At 34.3% G+C, this 22,120-nt stretch overlaps 5 protein-coding genes across 5 annotated transcripts; 2 read left to right on the top strand and 3 right to left on the bottom strand.

Annotated features, from left to right (window-relative positions):
* Positions 1-532: 532 nt before the first annotated feature.
* On the top strand, positions 533-2,126 carry LOC145620722 (cysteine protease XCP2-like). The gene is made up of 4 exons (XM_081675433.1): positions 533-1,022; positions 1,114-1,346; positions 1,443-1,583; positions 1,781-2,126. The coding sequence occupies exons 1-4, from the start codon at positions 563-565 to the stop codon at positions 1,994-1,996; spliced, it is 1,050 nt and encodes a 349-aa protein (XP_081531559.1). The 5' UTR covers positions 533-562; the 3' UTR covers positions 1,997-2,126.
* Positions 2,127-2,193: 67 nt separating this feature from the next.
* Positions 2,194-8,652, bottom strand: LOC145620721 (damage-control phosphatase At2g17340-like). The gene is made up of 12 exons (XM_081675432.1): positions 8,303-8,652; positions 7,349-7,414; positions 6,800-6,866; positions 6,614-6,682; positions 6,306-6,446; positions 5,919-6,047; positions 5,737-5,823; positions 4,597-4,671; positions 4,425-4,502; positions 4,253-4,330; positions 2,650-2,712; positions 2,194-2,557 (listed from the first exon to the last, which is right to left on the bottom strand). The coding sequence occupies exons 1-12, from the start codon at positions 8,461-8,463 to the stop codon at positions 2,477-2,479; spliced, it is 1,095 nt and encodes a 364-aa protein (XP_081531558.1). The 5' UTR covers positions 8,464-8,652; the 3' UTR covers positions 2,194-2,476.
* A 926-nt stretch (positions 8,653-9,578) lies between these two features.
* On the bottom strand, positions 9,579-11,704 carry LOC145620731 (exopolygalacturonase-like). Its single transcript, XM_081675442.1, has 6 exons — positions 11,441-11,704; positions 11,210-11,350; positions 10,920-11,096; positions 10,455-10,744; positions 10,149-10,377; positions 9,579-10,046 (listed from the first exon to the last, which is right to left on the bottom strand). The coding sequence occupies exons 1-6, from the start codon at positions 11,600-11,602 to the stop codon at positions 9,819-9,821; spliced, it is 1,227 nt and encodes a 408-aa protein (XP_081531568.1). The 5' UTR covers positions 11,603-11,704; the 3' UTR covers positions 9,579-9,818.
* A 740-nt stretch (positions 11,705-12,444) lies between these two features.
* Positions 12,445-14,350, bottom strand: LOC145620728 (uncharacterized). The gene is made up of 2 exons (XM_081675439.1): positions 13,910-14,350; positions 12,445-12,854 (listed from the first exon to the last, which is right to left on the bottom strand). The coding sequence occupies exons 1-2, from the start codon at positions 14,087-14,089 to the stop codon at positions 12,681-12,683; spliced, it is 354 nt and encodes a 117-aa protein (XP_081531565.1). The 5' UTR covers positions 14,090-14,350; the 3' UTR covers positions 12,445-12,680.
* Positions 14,351-19,873: 5,523 nt separating this feature from the next.
* On the top strand, positions 19,874-22,031 carry LOC145620714 (pentatricopeptide repeat-containing protein At2g03880, mitochondrial-like). Its single transcript, XM_081675423.1, has one exon. It carries the CDS (start codon positions 19,879-19,881, stop codon positions 21,796-21,798), a length of 1,920 nt encoding a protein of 639 aa, XP_081531549.1. The 5' UTR covers positions 19,874-19,878; the 3' UTR covers positions 21,799-22,031.
* Positions 22,032-22,120: the final 89 nt, after the last annotated feature.

Raw genomic sequence — 22,120 nt, 5'->3', positions numbered from 1 at the left:
ATTTTAATTGTGGATTCCTTTATTTAATCCTTTTGAAATAAGGATGTGCATCATGTTATAGAATTGGAATTGTGATTGTGATGATCACTAGTTCACTACCAAAGAATGATTAAATACATACATAAATAATACCAACTAGTTTAGTTTAAGTGTTTAGGGAGATACTCAAAAGCTGAGATTGAATTTCGTCTACATCATTGTCTTTAAAATACAGTTTTTAAAAACCATTTTTTTTTCTACCACTAATCTTAATTTGCATATGGGGTGAGAAAGTTGTTGCAAGAAGTCAAGAATAGGATGCTCCAAGAGTAGTAGAATAAACAAATGATACTCATTGATCATATTTAATTAACTATGCTGCCAACAAACAATGGAATACCTTGCAACTAAAGTATATCAGAAAAGATCCATCCTTAAAGTTTTGGTTATCTTAGATATTAATCTCGTCTTTACTTCTAAGCAATATACTACATAAACCATAGCATATAAATATCCTATCAAGCTCTGCACATATCAAACCAATCCAACCTCACACAGTACTACTACTACTTCCAAATCAACAATGTCATTTCCACTGAAAACAATCTTCTATTTCACCTTCATTGTATTTCTAGTTGCGTATCCAGCTTTCGCTCATGACTTCTCAATCGTTGGTTACTCCCCTGATGACTTGGGTTCAGAAGAGAGACTCCACAATCTATTTGTAACATGGATGTCAAAGCACCTGAAAAATTATGATAGCCTCGAAGAGAAGCTGCTTAGGTTCGAGGCATTCAAAGATAACTTGAAACATATTGATGAAAGTAATAAGCGTATTAGTAGCTATTGGCTTGGCTTGAATGAGTTTGCAGATTTGACCCATCAAGAGTTCAAGAATAAGTACTTAGGCTTGAAAGTTGCACAAGACAAACAGGTGGATTCTTCAGAAGACTTTACCTACAGAGATGTAACGAATATACCAAAGTCTGTAGATTGGAGAACGAAAGGAGCTGTTACACCAGTCAAGAACCAGGGCGCATGTGGTAAGCTGAAAATGTTCCTCATTAACTTAAAATCATTACAGTATATAGCTTGAAGTTTCTCATGAACTTTGATTTTATTTCAATACTGCAGGAAGTTGTTGGGCATTTTCAACTGTTGCTGCAGTCGAGGGCATAAATCAGATTGTCACAGGAAACCTAACCTCACTGTCTGAGCAACAACTGATAGACTGTGATATTAGCAATAATGGCTGCAATGGTGGGCTAATGGATAACGCGTTCAAGTTTATAGTCTCTAATGGCGGACTTCACAAGGAGGAGGACTATCCTTATCTTATGGAGGAAGGAACTTGTGAAACAAAAAAGGTATGTACTACACAAGCTCAAACCACTTCTGCTAGGAGATATGCTAGAAAACATGCTCATCTGTCGATTTTGTCTATCTATGTGACATTTTCACAGGAAAAGATGGAAGTAGTGACCATTAATGGTCATAGAGATGTTCCAAGGAATGATGAAGCAAGTCTATTGAAGGCACTCGCTCACCAACCTATTAGTGTCGGAATTGGTGCTTCTGGGAGAGACTTCCAATTTTACAGCGGGGTAAGCTCTCCTGCACAAATTTCTACATCTTTCATCAGATACTGTTCCAAAAAAAAAAAAAAAAAACAGAGCAAAAAAGATAACAGGAAGGGGGTTTTCACCCACCCTTGATTCATCTTTGAAATTGGACACCGCGAGCAAAACAGACCTTAGACGTTTACCGAGTACCAGCTTCATTATTTTTTTCTTTTATGCAGGGAGTTTTTGACGGGCATTGTGAAACTATTTTAGACCATGGAGTAACAGCTGTAGGGTACGGTTCAACAAAGGGATCAGATTACATCATTGTGAAGAACTCATGGGGACCAAAATGGGGAGAACAAGGATACATAAGAATGAAGAGAAATACAGGACACCGCGAGGGACTGTGTGGTATTAACAAAATGGCATCTTATCCAACCAAGAACAAATGATAATTTTGTCAGAAATTTCTTTCCTCAATCACTCTTCTTCCTGCCTTTGCAGCAATCCAAGCAACAAACAATAAGAAGTGTATATGTTTATACAAAGTTTATCATTGAATACTATAGACATCATCATTCTGTGTATTTCTCATGAGAAATTTGGAAATTCAATAACATTTTATTCAGAAATCTTCTTGGTTCTCACATTAGTATTACTGTTCTTGAGTACAATAAAAGAATGGAAAGTATTTCAGTTCCCACAGCTGGAGCATTAGCATACTGATACATGTGTAAATAAGACCCTAGAATGGCCTGTCAAAATGGCATTCAACATGAGCGAATCAGCCTCGGGTTTAATGCAAAATACTTGAGGAAATACTAATAATATGCTGTACAAAAAAACCAGCACGTCACCAGGACCTGATATTGTACATCTGTGATACTTTAATGAGAGTAGGTGATTCTTTTTGAGGGTGTTAAAGTTAAACATCAATCAGAGACCTCATTGTACTTGAAGACACAATCGTAAAGCCTTCCTCCTAGAAACTGGGCAACTTCTGGATGCTTTACCTGTGACCGGCACAAGGGATGAGTAAGTTTATGCATGTGAAACTTTCCTGAACGAAACACAGATGATGGGGGCATAAAACATATAAATATACCATTCCAATCTTGATGGAGTCACACTTGAATTGAGCATACAGATTTGTCTCTATTCCACGCCCCTGCAAAAGTGACGAGGAATCCAAATCAGTATTATATGATACACAGTCCAATACCAAAGCTCTTATAGCAATTTTCTATAGGTGAGGGGGATTTATCAGAAAAACTGGTAATATAAGTTGCTACAATAAAAATAAACATAGAAAAATATAAAGAAAAAAAAAAGGCATCAACTCTACGAATTCCAGATTTCAGCTTTTGTTCTAAGGTATTCATTGTGGTTGATATGCGTTTTCCCAAGAACTTAAAATTAGTTGTATTCACACTTATCATATTATTTATAAAACGAAAGCTGAGAACAAATAACTATTCTAGTTATGGCTTAAATAAACAAAAAACCTAAAATTCACAATGACAAAAAAAGCCCAAAGCTTCCAAGAAACAAAGAAACTAATTGCAACAGGAAGTTTTGATGACTAAGAAATCCTGAGGGAACAATGAAAGTAGATTTTAGTCTTGGCAAATTGTGAAGTCCAAAATATACTCTAACCGTTTTCAAAATTTTCTTAAATTACTTGTTTCCATTAACCAACTAGAGCATAAAAAGAACGGACATAGTGGTTTTTTGGGGTTATAGTTACTGGATGGGTTCACTTTATTAATGTTTTTTACCTGGAAAGTGGTATAGATGTGGGTCCAAAGGGAGGGGAGAAAAATTAAAATAATTTGTAATATTGAGTCCATGAAATAAATGGAAGTATTGCAAGTAATATGGGATGGGCCAATAAGGAAGTGCTGCTAAAAATATGGGAAGAAGGGAATTATACAGAGTAGTTTATAGTCTTCTTAAGCAAAAGATAATATGAAAAAAGAGTTGTAGAATCATAGTACATGAACATATTGGTAGTAAATCTTAATTGTGATACAGAAATGAAGGTTAAAAGCCCAGTTGAACGGTCCTCTGTTGGAAAATTCAAATCCTAGTTGTTATGACTTTAAAACATGGCCTTGCAAATTAACACACTACGACACTACTATACCCTAATTATGCAAACTCTGAAAATTGAATTTTCTTCATGACTGCATAGCACTCTAAAGAATCCAATCACCTATAACAGCTACCAAAGAAGCAAAGTGAGCAATGCTGAAAGACCCAGACAGCAATCAGAAATCTGCTGAGATTGCCAGATCATATGGTGTGCCCTTGTCTATTGACCCATCATTTGGATTTAAGACTGAGTGCATGGCTTAGTTTGTCCTACAGCTTCACTAGCGCCTGTCTGTTCTTAAGTTCAGAAATTCTAAAGCCTGGTGCTACCAGAAATTTCATATATAAAGGGCATCTACACTGATAACTAGTAAGACAAGTAGTTCGAGAATTCATGATGAACCAATCAGTCCAGCTTAGAGTACTGAAGGAGAAAACATCAAACCCCTACAGAAATGTGCGAACTAGAGTTCTGTGATTCAGTCAGGCAGTATTCTTGTGTTGGCTAAAAGTAGACCATCTGGCCCATACTGCACATTTGTTGATGGGTAGATGCATGTTTTATGGTATACACACACATAAAAAATCATCAGAAGCATGGCAAATTAACATACCATTCCTTCCAGAATAACTAGGTCAGCATCACTAGCTACATATGCAAGTTCTTGCGACACACTTGTAAGATCAATGACCTGTCAGAAAGTTAATACGAAGGACATCATACAACAGTTTCTAGAAGAAAATGCGTTTAAATTCTGAAAGCTAAATTTACAACTTTTCACTGACCGGCAAATCATTGCCAGAATTGGCAATCAAGAGTTTAGAAGTATCGACACCCATGAGCTGTCCATTTTCATCCTTCAACTGATAAAGAAAACAGGAATACCAGCAACCCATAAATTGAGAGGCATTACAAATGGACAGATTTTAAGAAAGACAGTGTGAGATGCAAAAGTACCTGTGATAAAATATCAAACAATTCTGTATATGTAACATCATTGATAGAAGGCAATTCATTGGCTGCCAAAATAACCTGCAGCAAATCAATTGAAAAGCAGCATTAGAATATGTTGAAATCAAGGTAGTGGAATCATCTGGCAGACAGTATATATAAAATATAACATAATCTCAAAGCTGATCATTAGAAAGGTACAGCTAACCAAAAATTAAAGCTTCTAGACAATAAATGCATGCTCGAGTCTTACTTTATTAATTTCAAAGTATATTTTCCATAAATAGCCATACCTCTTCTTCCTCTTTACCGCCTTTTCTCATCATCCTATTAATCAATTTTCGAAGGTTATTAGTTTTTAAGTGTATTGCTCACCTTTCTTAGCTTTCTGTATTCCAAATACTTTTGTTATGTGTATAGAAATTAAAGGAATTACCTAGAGCTGAAAGAGATTGTTCCCCTATCATATTATAAGTTGGTGCAATCCAAGGTCGAGGGAGCAGTTCATTGCACAATCTTCTATATTAAAGGGCCACAAAAACATCACCAATTGCAGCAGTTAAGGCTTTATCTTTTATTCTAATCCTACTCTTCAGAAGGTGTCCCCTTATACTTCATTTCCTTTTTCTAATTACATCTGGTATTAAGTTCTTATACTCTTCCAATCCTCATCGTTTTTAAAATGAACTACTTCTTTGAGACAGCTTCATTATAATTAAACCTCACTTTGTTGATTGACAAGAAATATTGTCCTATTATACACAAACAAGATTGATTTACAAGAACAAGGCACATTAAAAGGGATAATTCTCTTCTGCGAACCAAGCCATATCATAGTCTGTAAAGCACCATTCTCAACAGGCACAACTTTCCATACATATAGTTCATTGACAAAGACAAACCACACAGATTTGCAAGACAACTGTAACAGGAAAGAATTCATTTGCATTATACAGATAATGTCAATATGTCACAGTGTGAGCCAATCATATGGTTGAGGACCAATTTCATATGATTTCGTATTGATAGGTGATGTGAAAGGCTTCAGATTCTGGAGGACTGCAATCCTCCAAGTAGGTTTGTTAGTGCAGATGTGTGTGCACCAGTGTTAAGAGACATAGTGTGCAAATCTTGCAAAAAACAAACCTGTGTACCACGGCGTAGTAATTCCCTGGCAAATGGTAAAATTCCCAAGATTATATCTGCACCAGAATTATCAACAAAAAACACAGCCTGTCATATCGAAGTAAACAGACTGATTGTCAGCGCAAGATTTATGAGTAAGGGCAAATTTGAATGCAGCACTATTAATCCAATTAAGAACTCACCTTTGTCCAAGACTTCTTACTCCAGTTCAGTTTGAAAGTGTCAAGATCATCAACTACCCAAGGTCGAGGGAGCAGGTTCTGACAACTGGCCAGAAAGGACATCCCATCCTTTGAAAATACCTCTGCAAGCTACACAGTATACAGAGCAAAAGAAAATCAGCATGCCAATATTTTACATTGACAACAGAAGGAAGAACAGATTGCAGATGAACCTTTTATGCTTATATTGATAAAATAAAATTAATTAAAAAAAAACTAAAAATATCTACAAATATCCAATTACAATCCAATACTTCTGGCTAATTATATTTTTAAGATGAGCAAAAAAAGTTATCATATCAAGTACTAAGAAGACTGATCAACGTATACAACACAAAGTAGGAGTACCTCTGCAGAGCCAAGGTCGAATATGTTTCCAGCAAATATTCCTTTGACCAGATTCTCCAAGCGTTTAACTGGATCCTCAATAGCATCATTAAGACTCACCACATTGCGAAACAAAGATATAGCCTTTGCATTCTCGTCATCCTACATATTATAGAAACGATATAATCAAGTAGACATATTGACCAACTGTACAACAGCAGTACAGCACAAGTATCAAACTCATCTCATAAAAAATTTATAATGCAGACTATATGCGATGATCCAAACATTGGAAGAGCTAAAAAATTAACAATAACCAAATCTATTACCTTAACTTTCTTAAATATATCTCTAAAACCTAATTCCCGAAGCACTTGCTCCCGAAGCCTGCAGAGTAGCTACGTTGCAGAAGAAAGGGAAAGGTACAGTGAGAACATTGCCAGGATCAAATATATAAATCACAAAAACTATTTCAGCTGGACTTCTGTAAGGCTACAACTACAACTATCACTTACAATGCAGTCAGGAGGGCCACCATGACTCTCTGGGTCTTTCTTCAAATCTTCAAGTATTTCACCATATCTTCATAAATACAGATGGTGTCAAATAGTATTATTTGGATTACAAGTTTACAAAAAAACAATGCACTTCCATTATTACACAAACACTCGAAATCTTAACTTCAAAGTACTGATTCTAGCACAAATTTAACACTCTTCACCAACCATAGATACAGGAATACCAGTTTCCCCACAAAACTTTAAGCTACTATGTCTTTATGCCAAATAGGCAAATACTAAGATAGAAGAAAAATTACATTATGCACATAAGTGCACTAAAAATTTGCTTTTGGACAGATTAGAGTAAAGTGACAATCATGTAAGACATTATGAATCAAAAGAAGATTCATGGGAATGTCAAATAAATAAAAGGCTAAGAAAGAAGCAACATAATTATAGTGTAATCTCACAAGCAACTTGAATTAACTACTCTTCTTTAGATATTTGCATCAATGTTAGGAAATCAACCATGCAGAAATATAGAAACTTGAGTGTAACATCTACCTTTCAGCAAACTTTTCAGCTCTATCTTTAGCATCTGCCACTGTGTTATCGTTCTCTGCCCGTTGTCTGAAACAAAACCAAGCACAAAAGCCTTTCTTTATCAGCTCAGAGCATCAAGGTAGCATTGCACACCATTGTATAGCACACTTGGCAAAAAAAAAACACTATCCAAATAGATAGTAAAATAAAGCTAGGCATTCAACAACTTCACAACAGCATCATACATCAACTTGATCTTATAAGAGACGACATTAGCAATTATCATTCTTTCCCACTGATGGATGAACATAAGTTGATACGTTCATTTGACAACTAATATAAGTTCTGATACATTCAAGTAAGTTCATATTAATAAGTTCGGATTGGAGCTAATAAGTTGAGAAATATGAAACTTAAATGCCTAAACTTTTACCTTTTTTTCAATTCCATTAAAGGAAAGATAGCCAATAATTTTAATTTAAGCCGCATAGAATCATAATGCTTCTCTACAAAATGAATTAGGCCATATTTATCCAGATTTCACTCTATTAAATTAAAAATTTATGGCCTAATTAATTCACACTAATGCTAGTGAATTCGATACACGACTTAAAATAAATTGCGATAAGTTCAGATACGGGTTAATAAGTTTGAGAAGAAAAGAGCCGCTCGATCTGTTAAAGGTCAAAATGACCACAATCCCCACCTCCTCCTCAAAAAACATTAAATAAATAAAAACAGAAAAACGACAAATTTGATGATCATAATGCTTGAATTCTACTAAAATAGATGAAACTATAGCATTTAATCAGTAAAAACAACAAGAATTGAATCCAATTAATAATACACCAGCTAAAATTTGAAAATCAAAAAATCTCACTACGACATTACGCAAACATCCAATTCGCAAATCACAAAAATTCAAAATTCGAAACAAAATCAAACATCAAGAAATGATATTAAAAAATAAATTACTTGAAAGAAGGGATGGAATTAGCGAAGAGATTGATCCAGGAAATTTCAGTGGGAGTCGGCTTTTTAGGGTTATCATTCGGAAATCTGTAAGGAATAGTACAAGCTCTGTAATTGGATTCAATTAATAGAGGAAATACCACCATTTCCGATGAACTCTCCATTGATAATCTTTCTGAAGAAAGCTGTGTTGTTGAATTTGGGAGTATGAGAGAGAATTCGAGTGAAGAAGAAGAAGGAAGATGGAGAAGATTGGAAGAAGAGGAGAGAGAAAATTGGTCAGAAAAAATGTTGGAGAAGCAAGCGTGGGTAGTGGTAATGAATGATCCAGGAGAGTGGGATTTACAGATGCCACTTTTCTTTATTGTTTTATTCTCTGTTTTTGGTTACAACTTTCAACGCATCATGGTATCGAATAATCGAATATGGGTTTTTGGTTTTTTTAGGTGCACTCGGGGTCATTATGATTTCGGACATTATGTATGATAGACTGATAGTCGTCTAGACGACATATATTTAACGACGTACTTGTAGTAGTTAATAGTTATTGATGATTAAATACGTGCCCTGAAAAAATGAAAACGAGTCATGAAGAAATGATTGATGAGATACATATTTAGATTTGTTCTTTCTTTAATGGGAGTAGAACCCAATTCAATTTTTCCAAAATTTATGTTCCGCTAGTTTTCTACTTGATTGTATGACATGAGTTCTAGTAAACCTAAAAATTCAAACCTTGCCAAAGCACTAGAAAAATGTTGATTGTAATTTTGAACACTTTTTAAAAACCATTTGCTTCCAATGCCTTGAGTAGATAGGTACGCCTTTCAAAAACTTGGTAGGTGTGCTTAGATGTTTAATTATATACACTTACTAAAGATACAGACTTTATTTGTTTTCCTTATGGACTAAAGAGGTTGAATAATTAAAATAATAAAAAAGAACATAAATATGCTAGATCCACAAGGGAAGAAATAGAAGTTTTTTTTACTTTAAAGATGGCATGAAGCTTCATTCAAAATTGTACTCGTAAAACTTTACTTCAAATTTTATAGTTGGCAATAGGAGGAAAAACTGGTCCCAAAAAAAAAAAAAAAAAAAAAAAAAAAGAAGGAAAGACAATAGAGGAAAACCACGAGTGGCACATTTCCTTGCTACTTGCCACCTCACTCCAACTAGAGGTGAAGCCAACCTTAGTTGATATAGGGACACGCACTAATATAAAGTAGTCCGTACTAACCTAATTCTTAAGGTCTAATGCACTTTTAAGAAGAGTCATGATATACTCAAACCTTAGGCTCGTCATTTAAGGACTAATTTTGCATAAATATATAGCAGAACAAATTAAGATGTCATGCTCCTATAACAAGAAATTAAAGCACTCATTCACTCCATTAGAAAACATTAATATTAGCACAAAAATGTCCCACCTAAACCAAACCCCTCAACTAACAAATACAACAAATCAATCTCAGCCTACTTAGCTTGTTAGATGTTACTACAAAATCTAAAACCCTTATTAAGGGCATGGAGGAGGCATCTGGATACCAATGTATCTTGCTTTTACATTCTCACATGTCGAAACCGGAAGTCGTTCCCCTGATGTCAAATTCAGGTGAACATTCTGCAGGAAAATGTTCTTGCACGGAATTCCCTTACTACATGAAAGTGTCACTGCTACTTCAGACAGTGAAGTACCCCTGATGTTCTTAAAGTATATGTTACTCAATCTCACCCTTGATGGTGCCTGCAAGAAATAATTGCATTGTAGTTGCATAATGTCTGTTAAATTATCTCATTAACCTTAACTTTGGTGGACAAAGATTATATTGATATGGAACTTAATTACCTCAGATGAGCACGAGTCAAAGGGGCAATATGCTTGATCAATGATAATTGGATTCCTTACATGCTTCATCACAATGTTCTCGAATTTTATGTTAGTAGCCGCGCTTCTACCAGGAGAATTAGCCCATGTTTTGATCCTAATCCCATTCGTAGTCCCACTAATTGTACAATTTCTTACAAAAAGTCCATTTATATCTTGTTCATGCAGGTATTTTCCCAAGCTTCCAACACTAAAAACAATCAACAAATAAATCAGAAACATAAAACATGCAGTACTATACATAAATGATTGAATGTAAAAATATACCTTATACCATGACCTGGTCCACAAGTGATATTTGATATGGAAATTTGAGAATTTCCTTGCCCAACAGAGATGCAATCATCCCCGGTACCAATGTTCAACGAAGAAAAACGAACATTAGAGCTACGTTCAAGGTGAATGCCATCCGTGTTAGGACTATCCTCTGGGGCCGAAATTTCAAGTTTACTCCCTTCAAAGTCTCTGCATTCTACAAGAGCTAAATGAAAAAACTTGCTGTTCAGTGAAGTTATATCATGAACCGTTGTTCTGTTCATACCCACAAACTTCAAATTCTGCCACATAAATGTACAAAACAAACAGTTATTAGTCTTATTACACATAAAGTATTACAAAATCAACATTTTCATTTTCATCAATTCTGTTCTGTATACTGCAACATTGAAACTGAATTTTAGTACATAAAGTTCTAAACTTCATCAAAATTTGTAAGAGAATACTGTGACATACAGTAGGAAGGAGGTCACAATTAGAACTAGTAGGGCAAGTGTTGTAAGGCCAAGCTTTGGCACCTTGACCATCAAAAATTCCACCTCCTGTCAAGGTAAGCCCATTGATCCACGCAAACTCAATCCACCCGGATCCAAATTCGTACTCAGATAAGTCTGTTTTCGCTTTCAAAGTACCCTGTACAAAAAGATCAATAAATTTTCCTCAATCTAGCAAACTTTCTACAACATTTATAGATCAAAACAAAAAAAAAAAAAAAAAAACTACCGCATTTTGTTCATCTATTTTACCTTGAGTAATACGTTGAGAGATGTTACTTGCTCACAAGGACCTCTTAACTTAAGAGGTCCTACAAGATAAGTTCCTTTAGGTATCAAAAGAGTAACATTGCCTTTAGAGTTACATGCTTTCTCCCAAGCTGCATTAAAGGCCTAATCCAAAGTCATGTAAACCAACATTAATCATAATCCCATTTTAATACCAAAGATCAGTTTTTTTTAACAGAGATGAATAATCCTTACCCAACTGTCATCGCTTCTACCATCAGCTCGAACCCGAAAACTCCTGACATTGATGATAATGCCATTGCCGAGTTGTAAAGTTGTAGAGTTTCCTAGATACGATGTGTTAGCAAGGATTGCATAGATGAAGAAGTAGTAGTTGATTGTGGAAATTCTGCTCATTGTTTTTGGTTCTCCTAGTAGTAACTGAAGAACCGTTTTTGTTAGAGTATGCTATGCAGATGCAGTTGCATGGTTAAATTCTACTAAATTTATGCTAGTTGACGGTTATTTCTATAATAGCCCTATAAAGGTTTGAAGTCAAGAACTGTGTTACAACTTCCCACCACGTGCTACTATTAAAATTTTTTAAATAAAATATTTTCTTTTGCAAATTTTTCCATTGGGTAATTTTTGGCCGGTAATTTTCATTATTGGAGAAGATGAAAAAAAAAAAAAAAAAAGTAGTAGAAAGGGAATTTGAATGATGTTACTCTTACTCCATTTGACAAAGGAGCCACATTTTAAATTTTTAGGTTGTAACATTTTATTTTTCTTTTACAAAGTTGAGTAATTGAATTTTTGAGTTTTCATAAAATGCCCACTTGCGAAGTTGTGAGACTTGTGTTTATGAGATTGAGGTAAGAGAGATTCATATTTAACCCCAAATTGATAAAGTAAGAGCTTGTTTTGTATTGTTTTTTTGTTTTCAGTTTTCTTTTTTTAAAAAAATAGAAGGCTAAAAACAAGAAAGTCCACACTTGTAAGTTGTGACCTTACTGTTAGGTTCAATAAGAGTTAAGAATTCTAGTATAGTAGTATGTATCAAATGTGAGTGTACAAATGAATACTAGTATGTGTGAGTATGCAAACGCTATAGCGTGTCCCAGCATTTCATTACCGCAATTTCAGTCCATCCCATCTGTGTAAACATGGAAGGGAAAGTAATGGCAAATAAACCATGGAGTCTACAACAGGTAACCACACAAAAAATGACTTGTGAGAAAGAAAAAGAATTCAAACTCTTTTGCTTCTGGTAACTGCAGGTCATCTTTCAATTGCTGAATAACCATATGCCACAGAGACGTATAAGTAGTTCCTATTGCAATTATAAGCTACCATGTACAAAAACAATTAATTGAAATGAATATAAACTTGCTCTGCACATAGATGCATACACAGTTACTCAGAAAGCAGCATACAGAGCCAAATTTCGGCGAAATTGCAGCTACTGAAGCAAGTAAGCTGAAGCCAATAGCAATCATTTCTTAGCCTTTGAGAACCTCAAGCATCGATATTTCTCCCCACTGACAGTGATCTCAAGTGCTCCATCCTGGTTATCTTGATTTGATGCAGTTCCCATGAGAACACTTTTCTCTTTCTCCAGATTCTCTCTTTCCATCTTTAGTCTTGCTTCTTGACGAGCAATCTCAGCCTGCACAAAGAGAACAAGATCAATTCCTCTGAAAAAATTAAGAGAACATTCAATGAGAGAGAAAAATTAGCTCATATGGCAGAAAAAAGAATCAGCAACACACGTACTGCACAATTGTCACCAACTTATAATGATGGTGCAAGACACACGAGACATTAACTTAAATAGAAATGGGCAGCAGAAACTACACCAATTTTTTTTTTATCTCATAAGCTATCTTATCATCAACTCTGATTTCTGAACTATCCTAAATTCACCTGCTTAGACATCAAAATTCACCTGATCCTAAAAGGGCATCAATTCACACTAGAGACAGCATTTCTATACTATGATGGTATACTGTATAAGACAAGGATATCCAAGGAACCTAAGGAGTATTCACTAAACATGGATTCGTTTTCAATTGCACCTTCCCAACTTATTGTGACGACAAAAGCAAAGAACTTCGGAAATTGGTCGAGCCAAAATGAGAGATGATCATCTCATTGTCATAGATTATTACAAAGTCATAGTAACCTTACTAACATTAAGCAACTTTAACAATAACTATCATTATTTGAAAATGCGCGGTGGCAGCTTAGCTAACGATACCACTTAATAACACCCCAAGGGTTACCATCCATTACTCATTAGCCAATGGTTTCGTCTTTCCGAATCCATCAAGTAATGCAAACCTAAAACTAGTAGAGTCAGAAATTGTAAGAAATTTAACAAAATCAACATTAAATTTCCTCAAAACTATAACTATCTTCAATCCAACCCAATTATATACTCGTACCAATTCAAAAATGGGTCAGCAAAACTCACCTAATAATCAACAAGACAACAAATGGCAAAATTTTAACAAAAGCAGTACTACAATCTCTCGAAACAGTAATTAACACAACCCTTAATTAACCAATCAATAGGTCAGCAACACCATACATAAATACCACATTAATTCCCCAATTTCGCAACCAAAATACCAATTTAACCAAAACCCAACTGAATTGAGAAATCTAAAAACAATTTCATCAAAACAACAAGAATTTGACGAAAAATGAGCTGAAATATACCTCTCGTCGAGATAATTCAGCTTTCCAAGCAGCTTCACGTTCAGCGACTTCACGTTCACGTTCTTCGATGTAACTCTGCATTTCTCTCTCCTTCATAATTCGATCTTGAATATCAGCTTCCAAAGCTTCCTTTAATTCTTGAACAAACTTATCAACCACTGATTTAATCCTCAACGACATTCTCACTCCTTAAAAACAAATTTTACCCAGAAATTTCAGGTGAAAATTAGGGATTTGAATGAAATCCCATTGATGATTGAAATTTGATGACAGACAATTTGTGGGTTTTCTGGAAATTGTAGTGTTAATTTGGGGAAATTGGGTTGTGGACTAGGTTTAATTTAGAAAGTGGGGGAAGAAAGAAGGAAGAGTGTACGAGTGATTGAATGGAAGCAAAAAAGTGGACGAAATGAATATTGGCCTGTTGTTGTAAGGTTTGTGTGGAAGGGTATTTTCTCGGCCCATTTTTGGTGCTTTTTTCAATGAGAATGATAGATAAGGAATCCATTCATTTCATAATCATGGGAATATTATGAAATTTTAGACAAGTTATTCAATATTAATAGTGATTTTTAATTAAATAAGTTAAACATTTATTACATAAGAATGCATGATAAAACACGCATCAATTGGTATTAATATAATATATTCATTAATTGCACTGATTTACGCGTAATTTTGTCATGCATTCTTTAACTTATATTGTACTATAGTGATGTTAAATGTTTATTTGTGGTTATAATAAGGACTACATAAAGCATTACTCTAATATTTAACTATGTTTAATAATTTGATTTCTAGCTCGTCATTTAGCTCTAAGGGTGATACATTAGTTTTATTTATTTGATAGTGGCAGTATGGATTGCTTAATGTATGAACTTCATTCAAAAATTAAATATATATTACTATGTACTGTAGTTGTGGATTAACATTACAAATTACTCGTATTATTTTTTATTGATTTAGCTATGTTGCTATTTAGAATTAACTTATAAAACTTATCATCAGAAAGATTACACTATTTGGCCATCTATTTGCCAAATTGCTTTTGTTTAAAGGTATAAACGAAGAAGTTGGATTCCTATAGAATTAATGCGATAAAACGTAAGCTTAGAAAAACTCTGGTATATCTAACAAAGTTTGATGGAAGATTGGGTTAGATGATTGGGTACATAATATATGAAACATCCAATATGCTCCAATTGTAGCTCAAGTCCATCAATTTTTTTTAATACATATAACACAATTTAATTGTGTTTTTAACACTGTTTTATGTAAGATTGAGTTTTTTTAAATTCCAAAACATATGTAATAAAGCTTCATCTAATTGCAACAAAACAAATTGAGCCAATCCAAAGATGAAGGTACCCATTGCATAGTTATGCATACTTGAAAATCCACTTGAATAGTTATGGGAATACCAAAGTATTCAAAAAACGGTTAATACTTATGTTGAACTAATTACTAAGCATATAACTAAATATAATATTTTTTTAAAAAAAAAAAAAAATTACACCAAGGAACAAGGAAAGAAAGATGAATTTACCAAAATGCCTCAAAATAGTTTTTAAGTCGAATTGATTCTATAAGAGTATTTCATCTTTCCGAGCTTGTAGATAATACTATATGCTAAGAGACCCCTTTTGTAACATCCAACCCAAAACAAATCAGGGAGGGGCCTATTGTCACGAAATGCGCATCAAGGATCAACAACTGTCCTCATAGATCAAGGAGGTCACCCATCCCAAAACTTCTCCCAGTCAAGCACACTAAGCTGAGAATTATCTTAGCATATGAACTTCCTAAAAAGAATATGTATCTTGATGATATGAGTAGTATATTAAATCCATATAAAACAATCATGAGTAGTATTACACCTTTTCTATACATTTACGGTAACAAATGGCCATAACTACTATAAGTTCACTACAACGCCTTTATTTTTGATGTAGATAAGATCATAAAAACAATTATGTAAACAAGATTTGATCTCAAAACTTAAAGGTTAGGGTTCGTTTGGCATCACTTTGGTTTTCTGTTTTTTGGTTTTTTGCTTTTAAAATCATATGATATATGTTATATAATAAATTAAAAATTAGTCAAACTTATTAAAATCATGATAATTTTGAAAACTGGCAACAGAAAAGTGGAAACACCTTTTTCTTGTTTCCTGTTTTTGGTTTTCAAAAAAACTGAAAACTGAAAACAAAAAACAATGCCAAACAAGCCCTTAGTATGTTGAACAAAATATACATCAATACTTCACATGGACCACAAGTCCACAAGTATTAAGGTAGCCACCCGGCACAGCCAAATGCACCACACTCTTATAAAAACAGGCCCCAAAGCCTACACTCACCGCAATCTAGCCACAAGTTGCTCGAAGTCCTTCCAAGCTCAAAATTTTGGACAACATCGTCTAATACAGTATAATCTTGAAAAAGTAGTACTCACAAGATTAAGGACAAAAGTCAAAAAGTAAAAAGGCAGTGAAAGAAGAGTTGGTTATATTACCGCCAATTACCAAAGGTTTCAGCGTCATCATCGGAGAATAAATATGACAAATAACCCAGCGGCGTTCTTATGTCTTTTTCTCTCCTCTCACTCCTCTATGGCTCCACCCCCTTCCTTTATTAACTGTTTTTATTTCATTTGGCCCCGCCCTTAACATGTTTTTTACCGACATATAATCACGCGATACACCAACCTTAAGGCCCTATTCTCTTACGTTGAAATTCAGTTCAGTTCAGTTCAATTCAACTCTTAATTTTATTCTCTTATAAAATATTCAGTTCAGTTCAGTTCAGCTTAGTTCAGTTCAATCAATGAGAACATGCCCTAATTCCAAATATATACTCCCTTCGTTTTTTTAAGTGCTTTAATCTCCGTAATACTTATAAATATCGGTCTAATACAACATTTTCTTATAACAGATTAAAAATCACTAATAAAGTGAAATATGAGAATAGTTTATAGTATCCCGTTTCATATTATTTGCAACGATTTAACATAAAGTAGAGAATAAAAATGTCTAATCGTTACAAATAATATAACGGAGGTAGTATACAATTTTAAAGCATCATTTTAACTTTTAATATCGTTAATTGCTACAAAGTATAACAAGCATATTTAATATAAAAAAAAATGATGAAGTAACACGTTAACAACCCAACAACATATCTTCCAATTCCATTTTTTGTCTCTCTCAATCCACATTCTTTCACTACCTCTGCTCGCTCACTTGTTCTCAAACTATCTATCATCAAGCCTTAATCCAAAATTCCAAACACTAGAAAAATATTATATGATCACAAGAAATCCACGAAACGCCGTCGTATCGACTCCAATGGCGAAATTACTAGCAACTTCAGTGGCATTGTTACTTGCAATTGTCATCGGAGAATCAAGGGAGCTTCGGCCATCAGAGCATGGATTACCGTATCAGAATCTTCCAGTGAAATCACCGGACATGATGATGTTCTTCGGCGAACAAGCCTCTCCGCCGGAGAAAAAACCGCCTTCACCGGAGATTCTAGATAATTCTAACAAAACGGTGTCGACGGATACGTGGTGGAGAGAGACATCGCCGGGTAAGAAAAAGGAGAATAAAGTAAGAAAGGCGTTGTTAATAGCAACTGTAGTTTGCGGAGGTACAGGTGTCGTGTTATTATTGGCTGCTGCATTTCTGTTTGCGGTTCATTTTTATAGGCAAAGATTGGAAACATCGTCAGGTTTAGCTATTGTTGTTGCTAATAATAATGTCAATCAATCTGCCTCTGTTTCTGGTAATGATACTGGTGCAACTGTTCCCAATAATAAGTGAGCTACTGAGCTCAGATTGTGGAAATTTTATTAATTAATTTATTTTATTTTGAAGTTATTAATTTTTTTAAGAGAGATGAATTATCGTTGTATTGTAAGAATTTTGGTTGATTTGTCATGGAATGAGATGCACAAAGTTGTTAATTTGAGTGGAATTGACTCCTGTTGTAGATTTGCTAGTGTGGTACATGTACATCTTTTAGTACTACATCGTCGGTTTGTAGATAGTGATTCGTATAATGAAAAAGAAAAGTTGTAAGTATCGTAATCAACCTATTCAATTGAATTGAGTCCACTTGATTAGAATGTAAATATTTAGAGTAAGAGAAGGATCGGTGATTTATGGTCTAATTAGAGTGAATTTGTCAACTTAAATCTTGAATAATGCATTATATTTGGCGTTGCAATCATAAAAGTGAGAACATCATTTTGAATTGGAAAAAAACTAAACATTTAGCTAATGGGATATTGGGTCAATTGGGATGTCATTGATTTTCTAAGTTTAAATTCACTTTACATTTTAATATAATAATATTCCATATAATATTTTCAATTTCCAAATCAAAAATACAAAATTGATTGGAAATTGCACTTGCTCATCGATGTTGTACCGCTTGCATCATTAGTTTTGGGATCATGATTTACAAATTTGAGAATAACAAGTGTACACCTTTATGCATGGGAGAAAGAAAATTAAAGGCCAAAGCAGAATCTCACAAAGACTCAAATGATTGCCAATCTCTTTATTCAAGGATGATTCTACAAAAAAGGGGGAAAAAAAAAGATGAATAGAATTGCCTTATAATGGAAGGAAGAATACTAGAATAGGTCTTCTACTTGAATTGTATGAGGGTTTTAATTGAAGGAGTTGCCAATTTTATGCTTTAGATTTTTTTTTTTAGGGAAATATAATGATTTAGGTAAGAATTTGCTTTATCTATAGTGATATTTTTTACTCTTTGTGGATAAAACATAAATTAAATTAATATGGCCCATTCACATGCTAATTAACTTACATTATCCTCTTTCCATGCACTACGCTAACAAGAGTAACAACCTCATATGATCTTATTTGCATATGTTTATCCAGTTATGGTTATTACATCATCTATATAGCTCTATGTAACTTTTGCAAACCTTTTTAACACTACTAGCTATATTACTATATATGTTTCTTTCTCAAAATGTTAAATCTGTTTAATATGATAAGAAGTGATGGATAAAACCTGACACGACTACACAAGTTAACTTGATCCAACTTAGCAAATTAACTCCTCTGAGACTAAGAGTTTAATATAAAGAGAATCTCCCTCCTCAAAAAGCCCAAAGTCGGGCTCGATTCACCAACCTTAAGTTTTACCAAATAAGATGATCAATACTTAATATCAAAATATCTAATAAGAAATAGATCAATTACAATATTTAAAGGCTCACCTTAAATGATTTTTAATTAATAATTTTTTTTTGAAGACTACTTAATAATATCTAATATTAAGGTTTGATTGCTACCAAAGCAATACTAACAAAATGCTTCACATAGATTAAAAAAAAAAAAAAAATTCCAAGTAATAGTCATTTCTTAACTCGTTTAACAAGCTAATTAGGTTCGATTCTCATTAGATACTTGCAAGGATTTCTCCCTTACTGTCATTACTTGTCGAAACCGACTTTTCATTGATACATATAGCGGTATAGGTAATACCGTAATATCATAGGCCTCATAGGTGGTTAAATTAATTCAGTAAATGATTCACATTACCTTAGTAGGGGGTGGGTGGAAGCCTATACAAATCAACCCATTCTTACAACTTACAAGAATAGACATCTTACCATCCAAAACATAATCAATGAAACCTAATAAATACACCATATATCATCAATTTTGGTAGGCCATCACACGAATGTCTAAGAAGAACAAAGGCCCAATGAACAAAGGCCCACATTCTAGTCAACTGCGGTCCAACAAAATAGTGTTTTTATTAAAAATAAATTACTGGTAACAAATATTGCAAATTTTTTTTTTGTTTGTTTGTTTTTTTTTTTTTTTTTTTTTTGCAATTGCATCAAATTCTCTAAATCTTCATAGATTTTATACTTTAATCTAAATCCCAGAAACAATGTAATTCTAATCTCTAACCCAGTTAACTATGAATTTATTATTTTCAAAGTTAAAATCAATCGAGAAATGCTCTCTGTTCTTCTTACGTTCATACTTAGTACCAGCAAATTTAACACAAAATGCAGCTGTTTTTCCAAATTTAGTCGAAGAATTTACCAAATTCTGCTATCAACGAGATTTACCCAGATCAATAAATTCTATGAAAAGCTTGGAAAATCATGGTTTAATGGCGGATTGTGTTGCTTACTCTGAACTCATCAAATGTTGCATTTCTAAAAAGGCAATTGAGGAGGGAAAACTTGTTCATAAGCATTTGGTTTCAAATGGGAACAAACCCAAGTCTTTTTTACTCAGTATGTTGGTGAATATGTATGTGAAATTCAACCTTTTGGGTGAAGCAGAGAAGCTGTTTGATAAAATGCCTGAGAGAAATGTTGTGGCTTGGACTACAATGATATCAGCTTATTCTAATGCTAAGATTAGTCATAAGGCTTTGGAGTTCTTGATCTTGATGCTCCGAGAGGGTGTTAGCCCGAATATGTATACGTTTTCCTCGGTTTTGAGAGCTTGTGATGGGATGTTGAGCCTTAGGCAGGTACATTGTGGTTTGTTTAAGTATGGTTTGGAGTCTGATGTTTTTGTTAGGAGTGCTTTGATTGATGTTTATGCTAAGTGGGGTGAACTGGATAATGCACTGGCTGTTTTCGAGGAGTTTGTGACCGGGGATTTGGTTGTTTGGAATTCGATAATTGGAGCATTTGCACAGAATAGTGACAGTGATGAGGCTTTGAATCTCTTCAAGAGAATGAAGAGGGCTGGTTTTGCAGCTGAGCAAGCAACATTGACAAGCACTCTGAGAGCAGTTACTGGGTTATCATTGTTAGAATTAGGGAGGCAGGTGCATGTTCATGTGCTGAAGTATGATCAAGATTTGATCCTTAACAATGCCCTTCTAGATATGTATTGCAAGTGTGGTGGGTTAGATGATGCGCGTTTGTTTTTTAGCCAGATGAAGGAGAGAGATGTAATCTCCTGGAGCACTATGATTATTGGATTAGCTCAAAATGGATTTAGCAGAGAAGCCCTTGATTTATTTGAGAAGATGAAACAAACTGGGACAAAACCAAATTATATTACAATGGTTGGTGTCTTATTTGCTTGTAGCCATGCTGGTCTATTAGAGGAAGGGCAATATTATTTTGAGTCCATGAAGAAGCTGTTCGGTGTTGATCCTGGTAGAGAGCATTATGGATGCATGATTGATCTTTTAGGAAGGGCAGGTAAGATTGATGATGCTGTAAGATTACTCCATGAAATGAACTGTGAACCCGATGCAGTGACTTGGAGAACCCTCCTTGGCGCTTGTAAGATTCACAAAAATGCAGATATAGCTATTTATGCTGCCAAGCAAATCTTGAAGCTAGAACCAGATGATGTGGGGACGTATATACTACTATCAAATATCTATGAGAACTCTCAGAGATGGGAAGATGCCACGAGTTTGAGGAAGACAATGAGAGAAAGAGGACTTAAGAAGGAACCTGGATGCAGCTGGATTGAAGTAGATAAGAGAATTCATGCTTTCATTTTCCGAGATATGTCACATCCTCAAATAGATGACATTATCAGAGAGCTAAATCAGTTAGTTCTGAAATTGAGAGGGGTTGGTTATGTTCCTGATACAAACTTCATCTTGCAAGATCTCGAGGGTGAGCAAAAGGAAGATTCGCTTCAGTACCACAGTGAGAAACTCGCAATTGTATATGGGTTAATGAGCTTGCCTAGAGCAAGTATTATTAGGATTAAGAAGAATCTTAGAATTTGTGGGGATTGCCATCTCTTTGCAAAGCTTGTTGCTAAAACAGAGAAGAGAATTATTGTGATTAGAGACCAAGTAAGATACCATCATTTTCAAGATGGTACTTGCTCATGTGGAGATTATTGGTAGTAAAGGGTAGTAAGTGAAGTACTATAAAAAAGATGAAAACAACAGTGTAGTTAATGGGAGATTTCTCTCTCTCTGTCTCTCAATTTTGGGGAAGAATGCGAAGAATTCTTCAAAAATACAGAAAGAAGTCTAATTCTGTACTCTTACTGTCTCCTAGAGCTGGACAGATTCACCATGGTTGTGAATTATTTGTTGTGATACTATGTGATATAACTTCAGCTGAAATTCTATGAACAGACCAATCGGAATAATTTGTTGAAAGGAAAGCTTCATTGATCGCCATTTCTTCCCCTCCCATTTTTTATTTTTTTTTTCTTCTGTA

This window comes from Chenopodium album, chromosome 27 (assembly GCF_948465745.1).
Source record: "Chenopodium album chromosome 27, dcCheAlbu1.1, whole genome shotgun sequence".
NCBI lineage: Eukaryota > Viridiplantae > Streptophyta > Magnoliopsida > Caryophyllales > Amaranthaceae > Chenopodium > Chenopodium album.
Note: the sequence above shows the minus strand (reverse complement) of the source record. Positions and strands in the feature narration are given on the sequence as shown.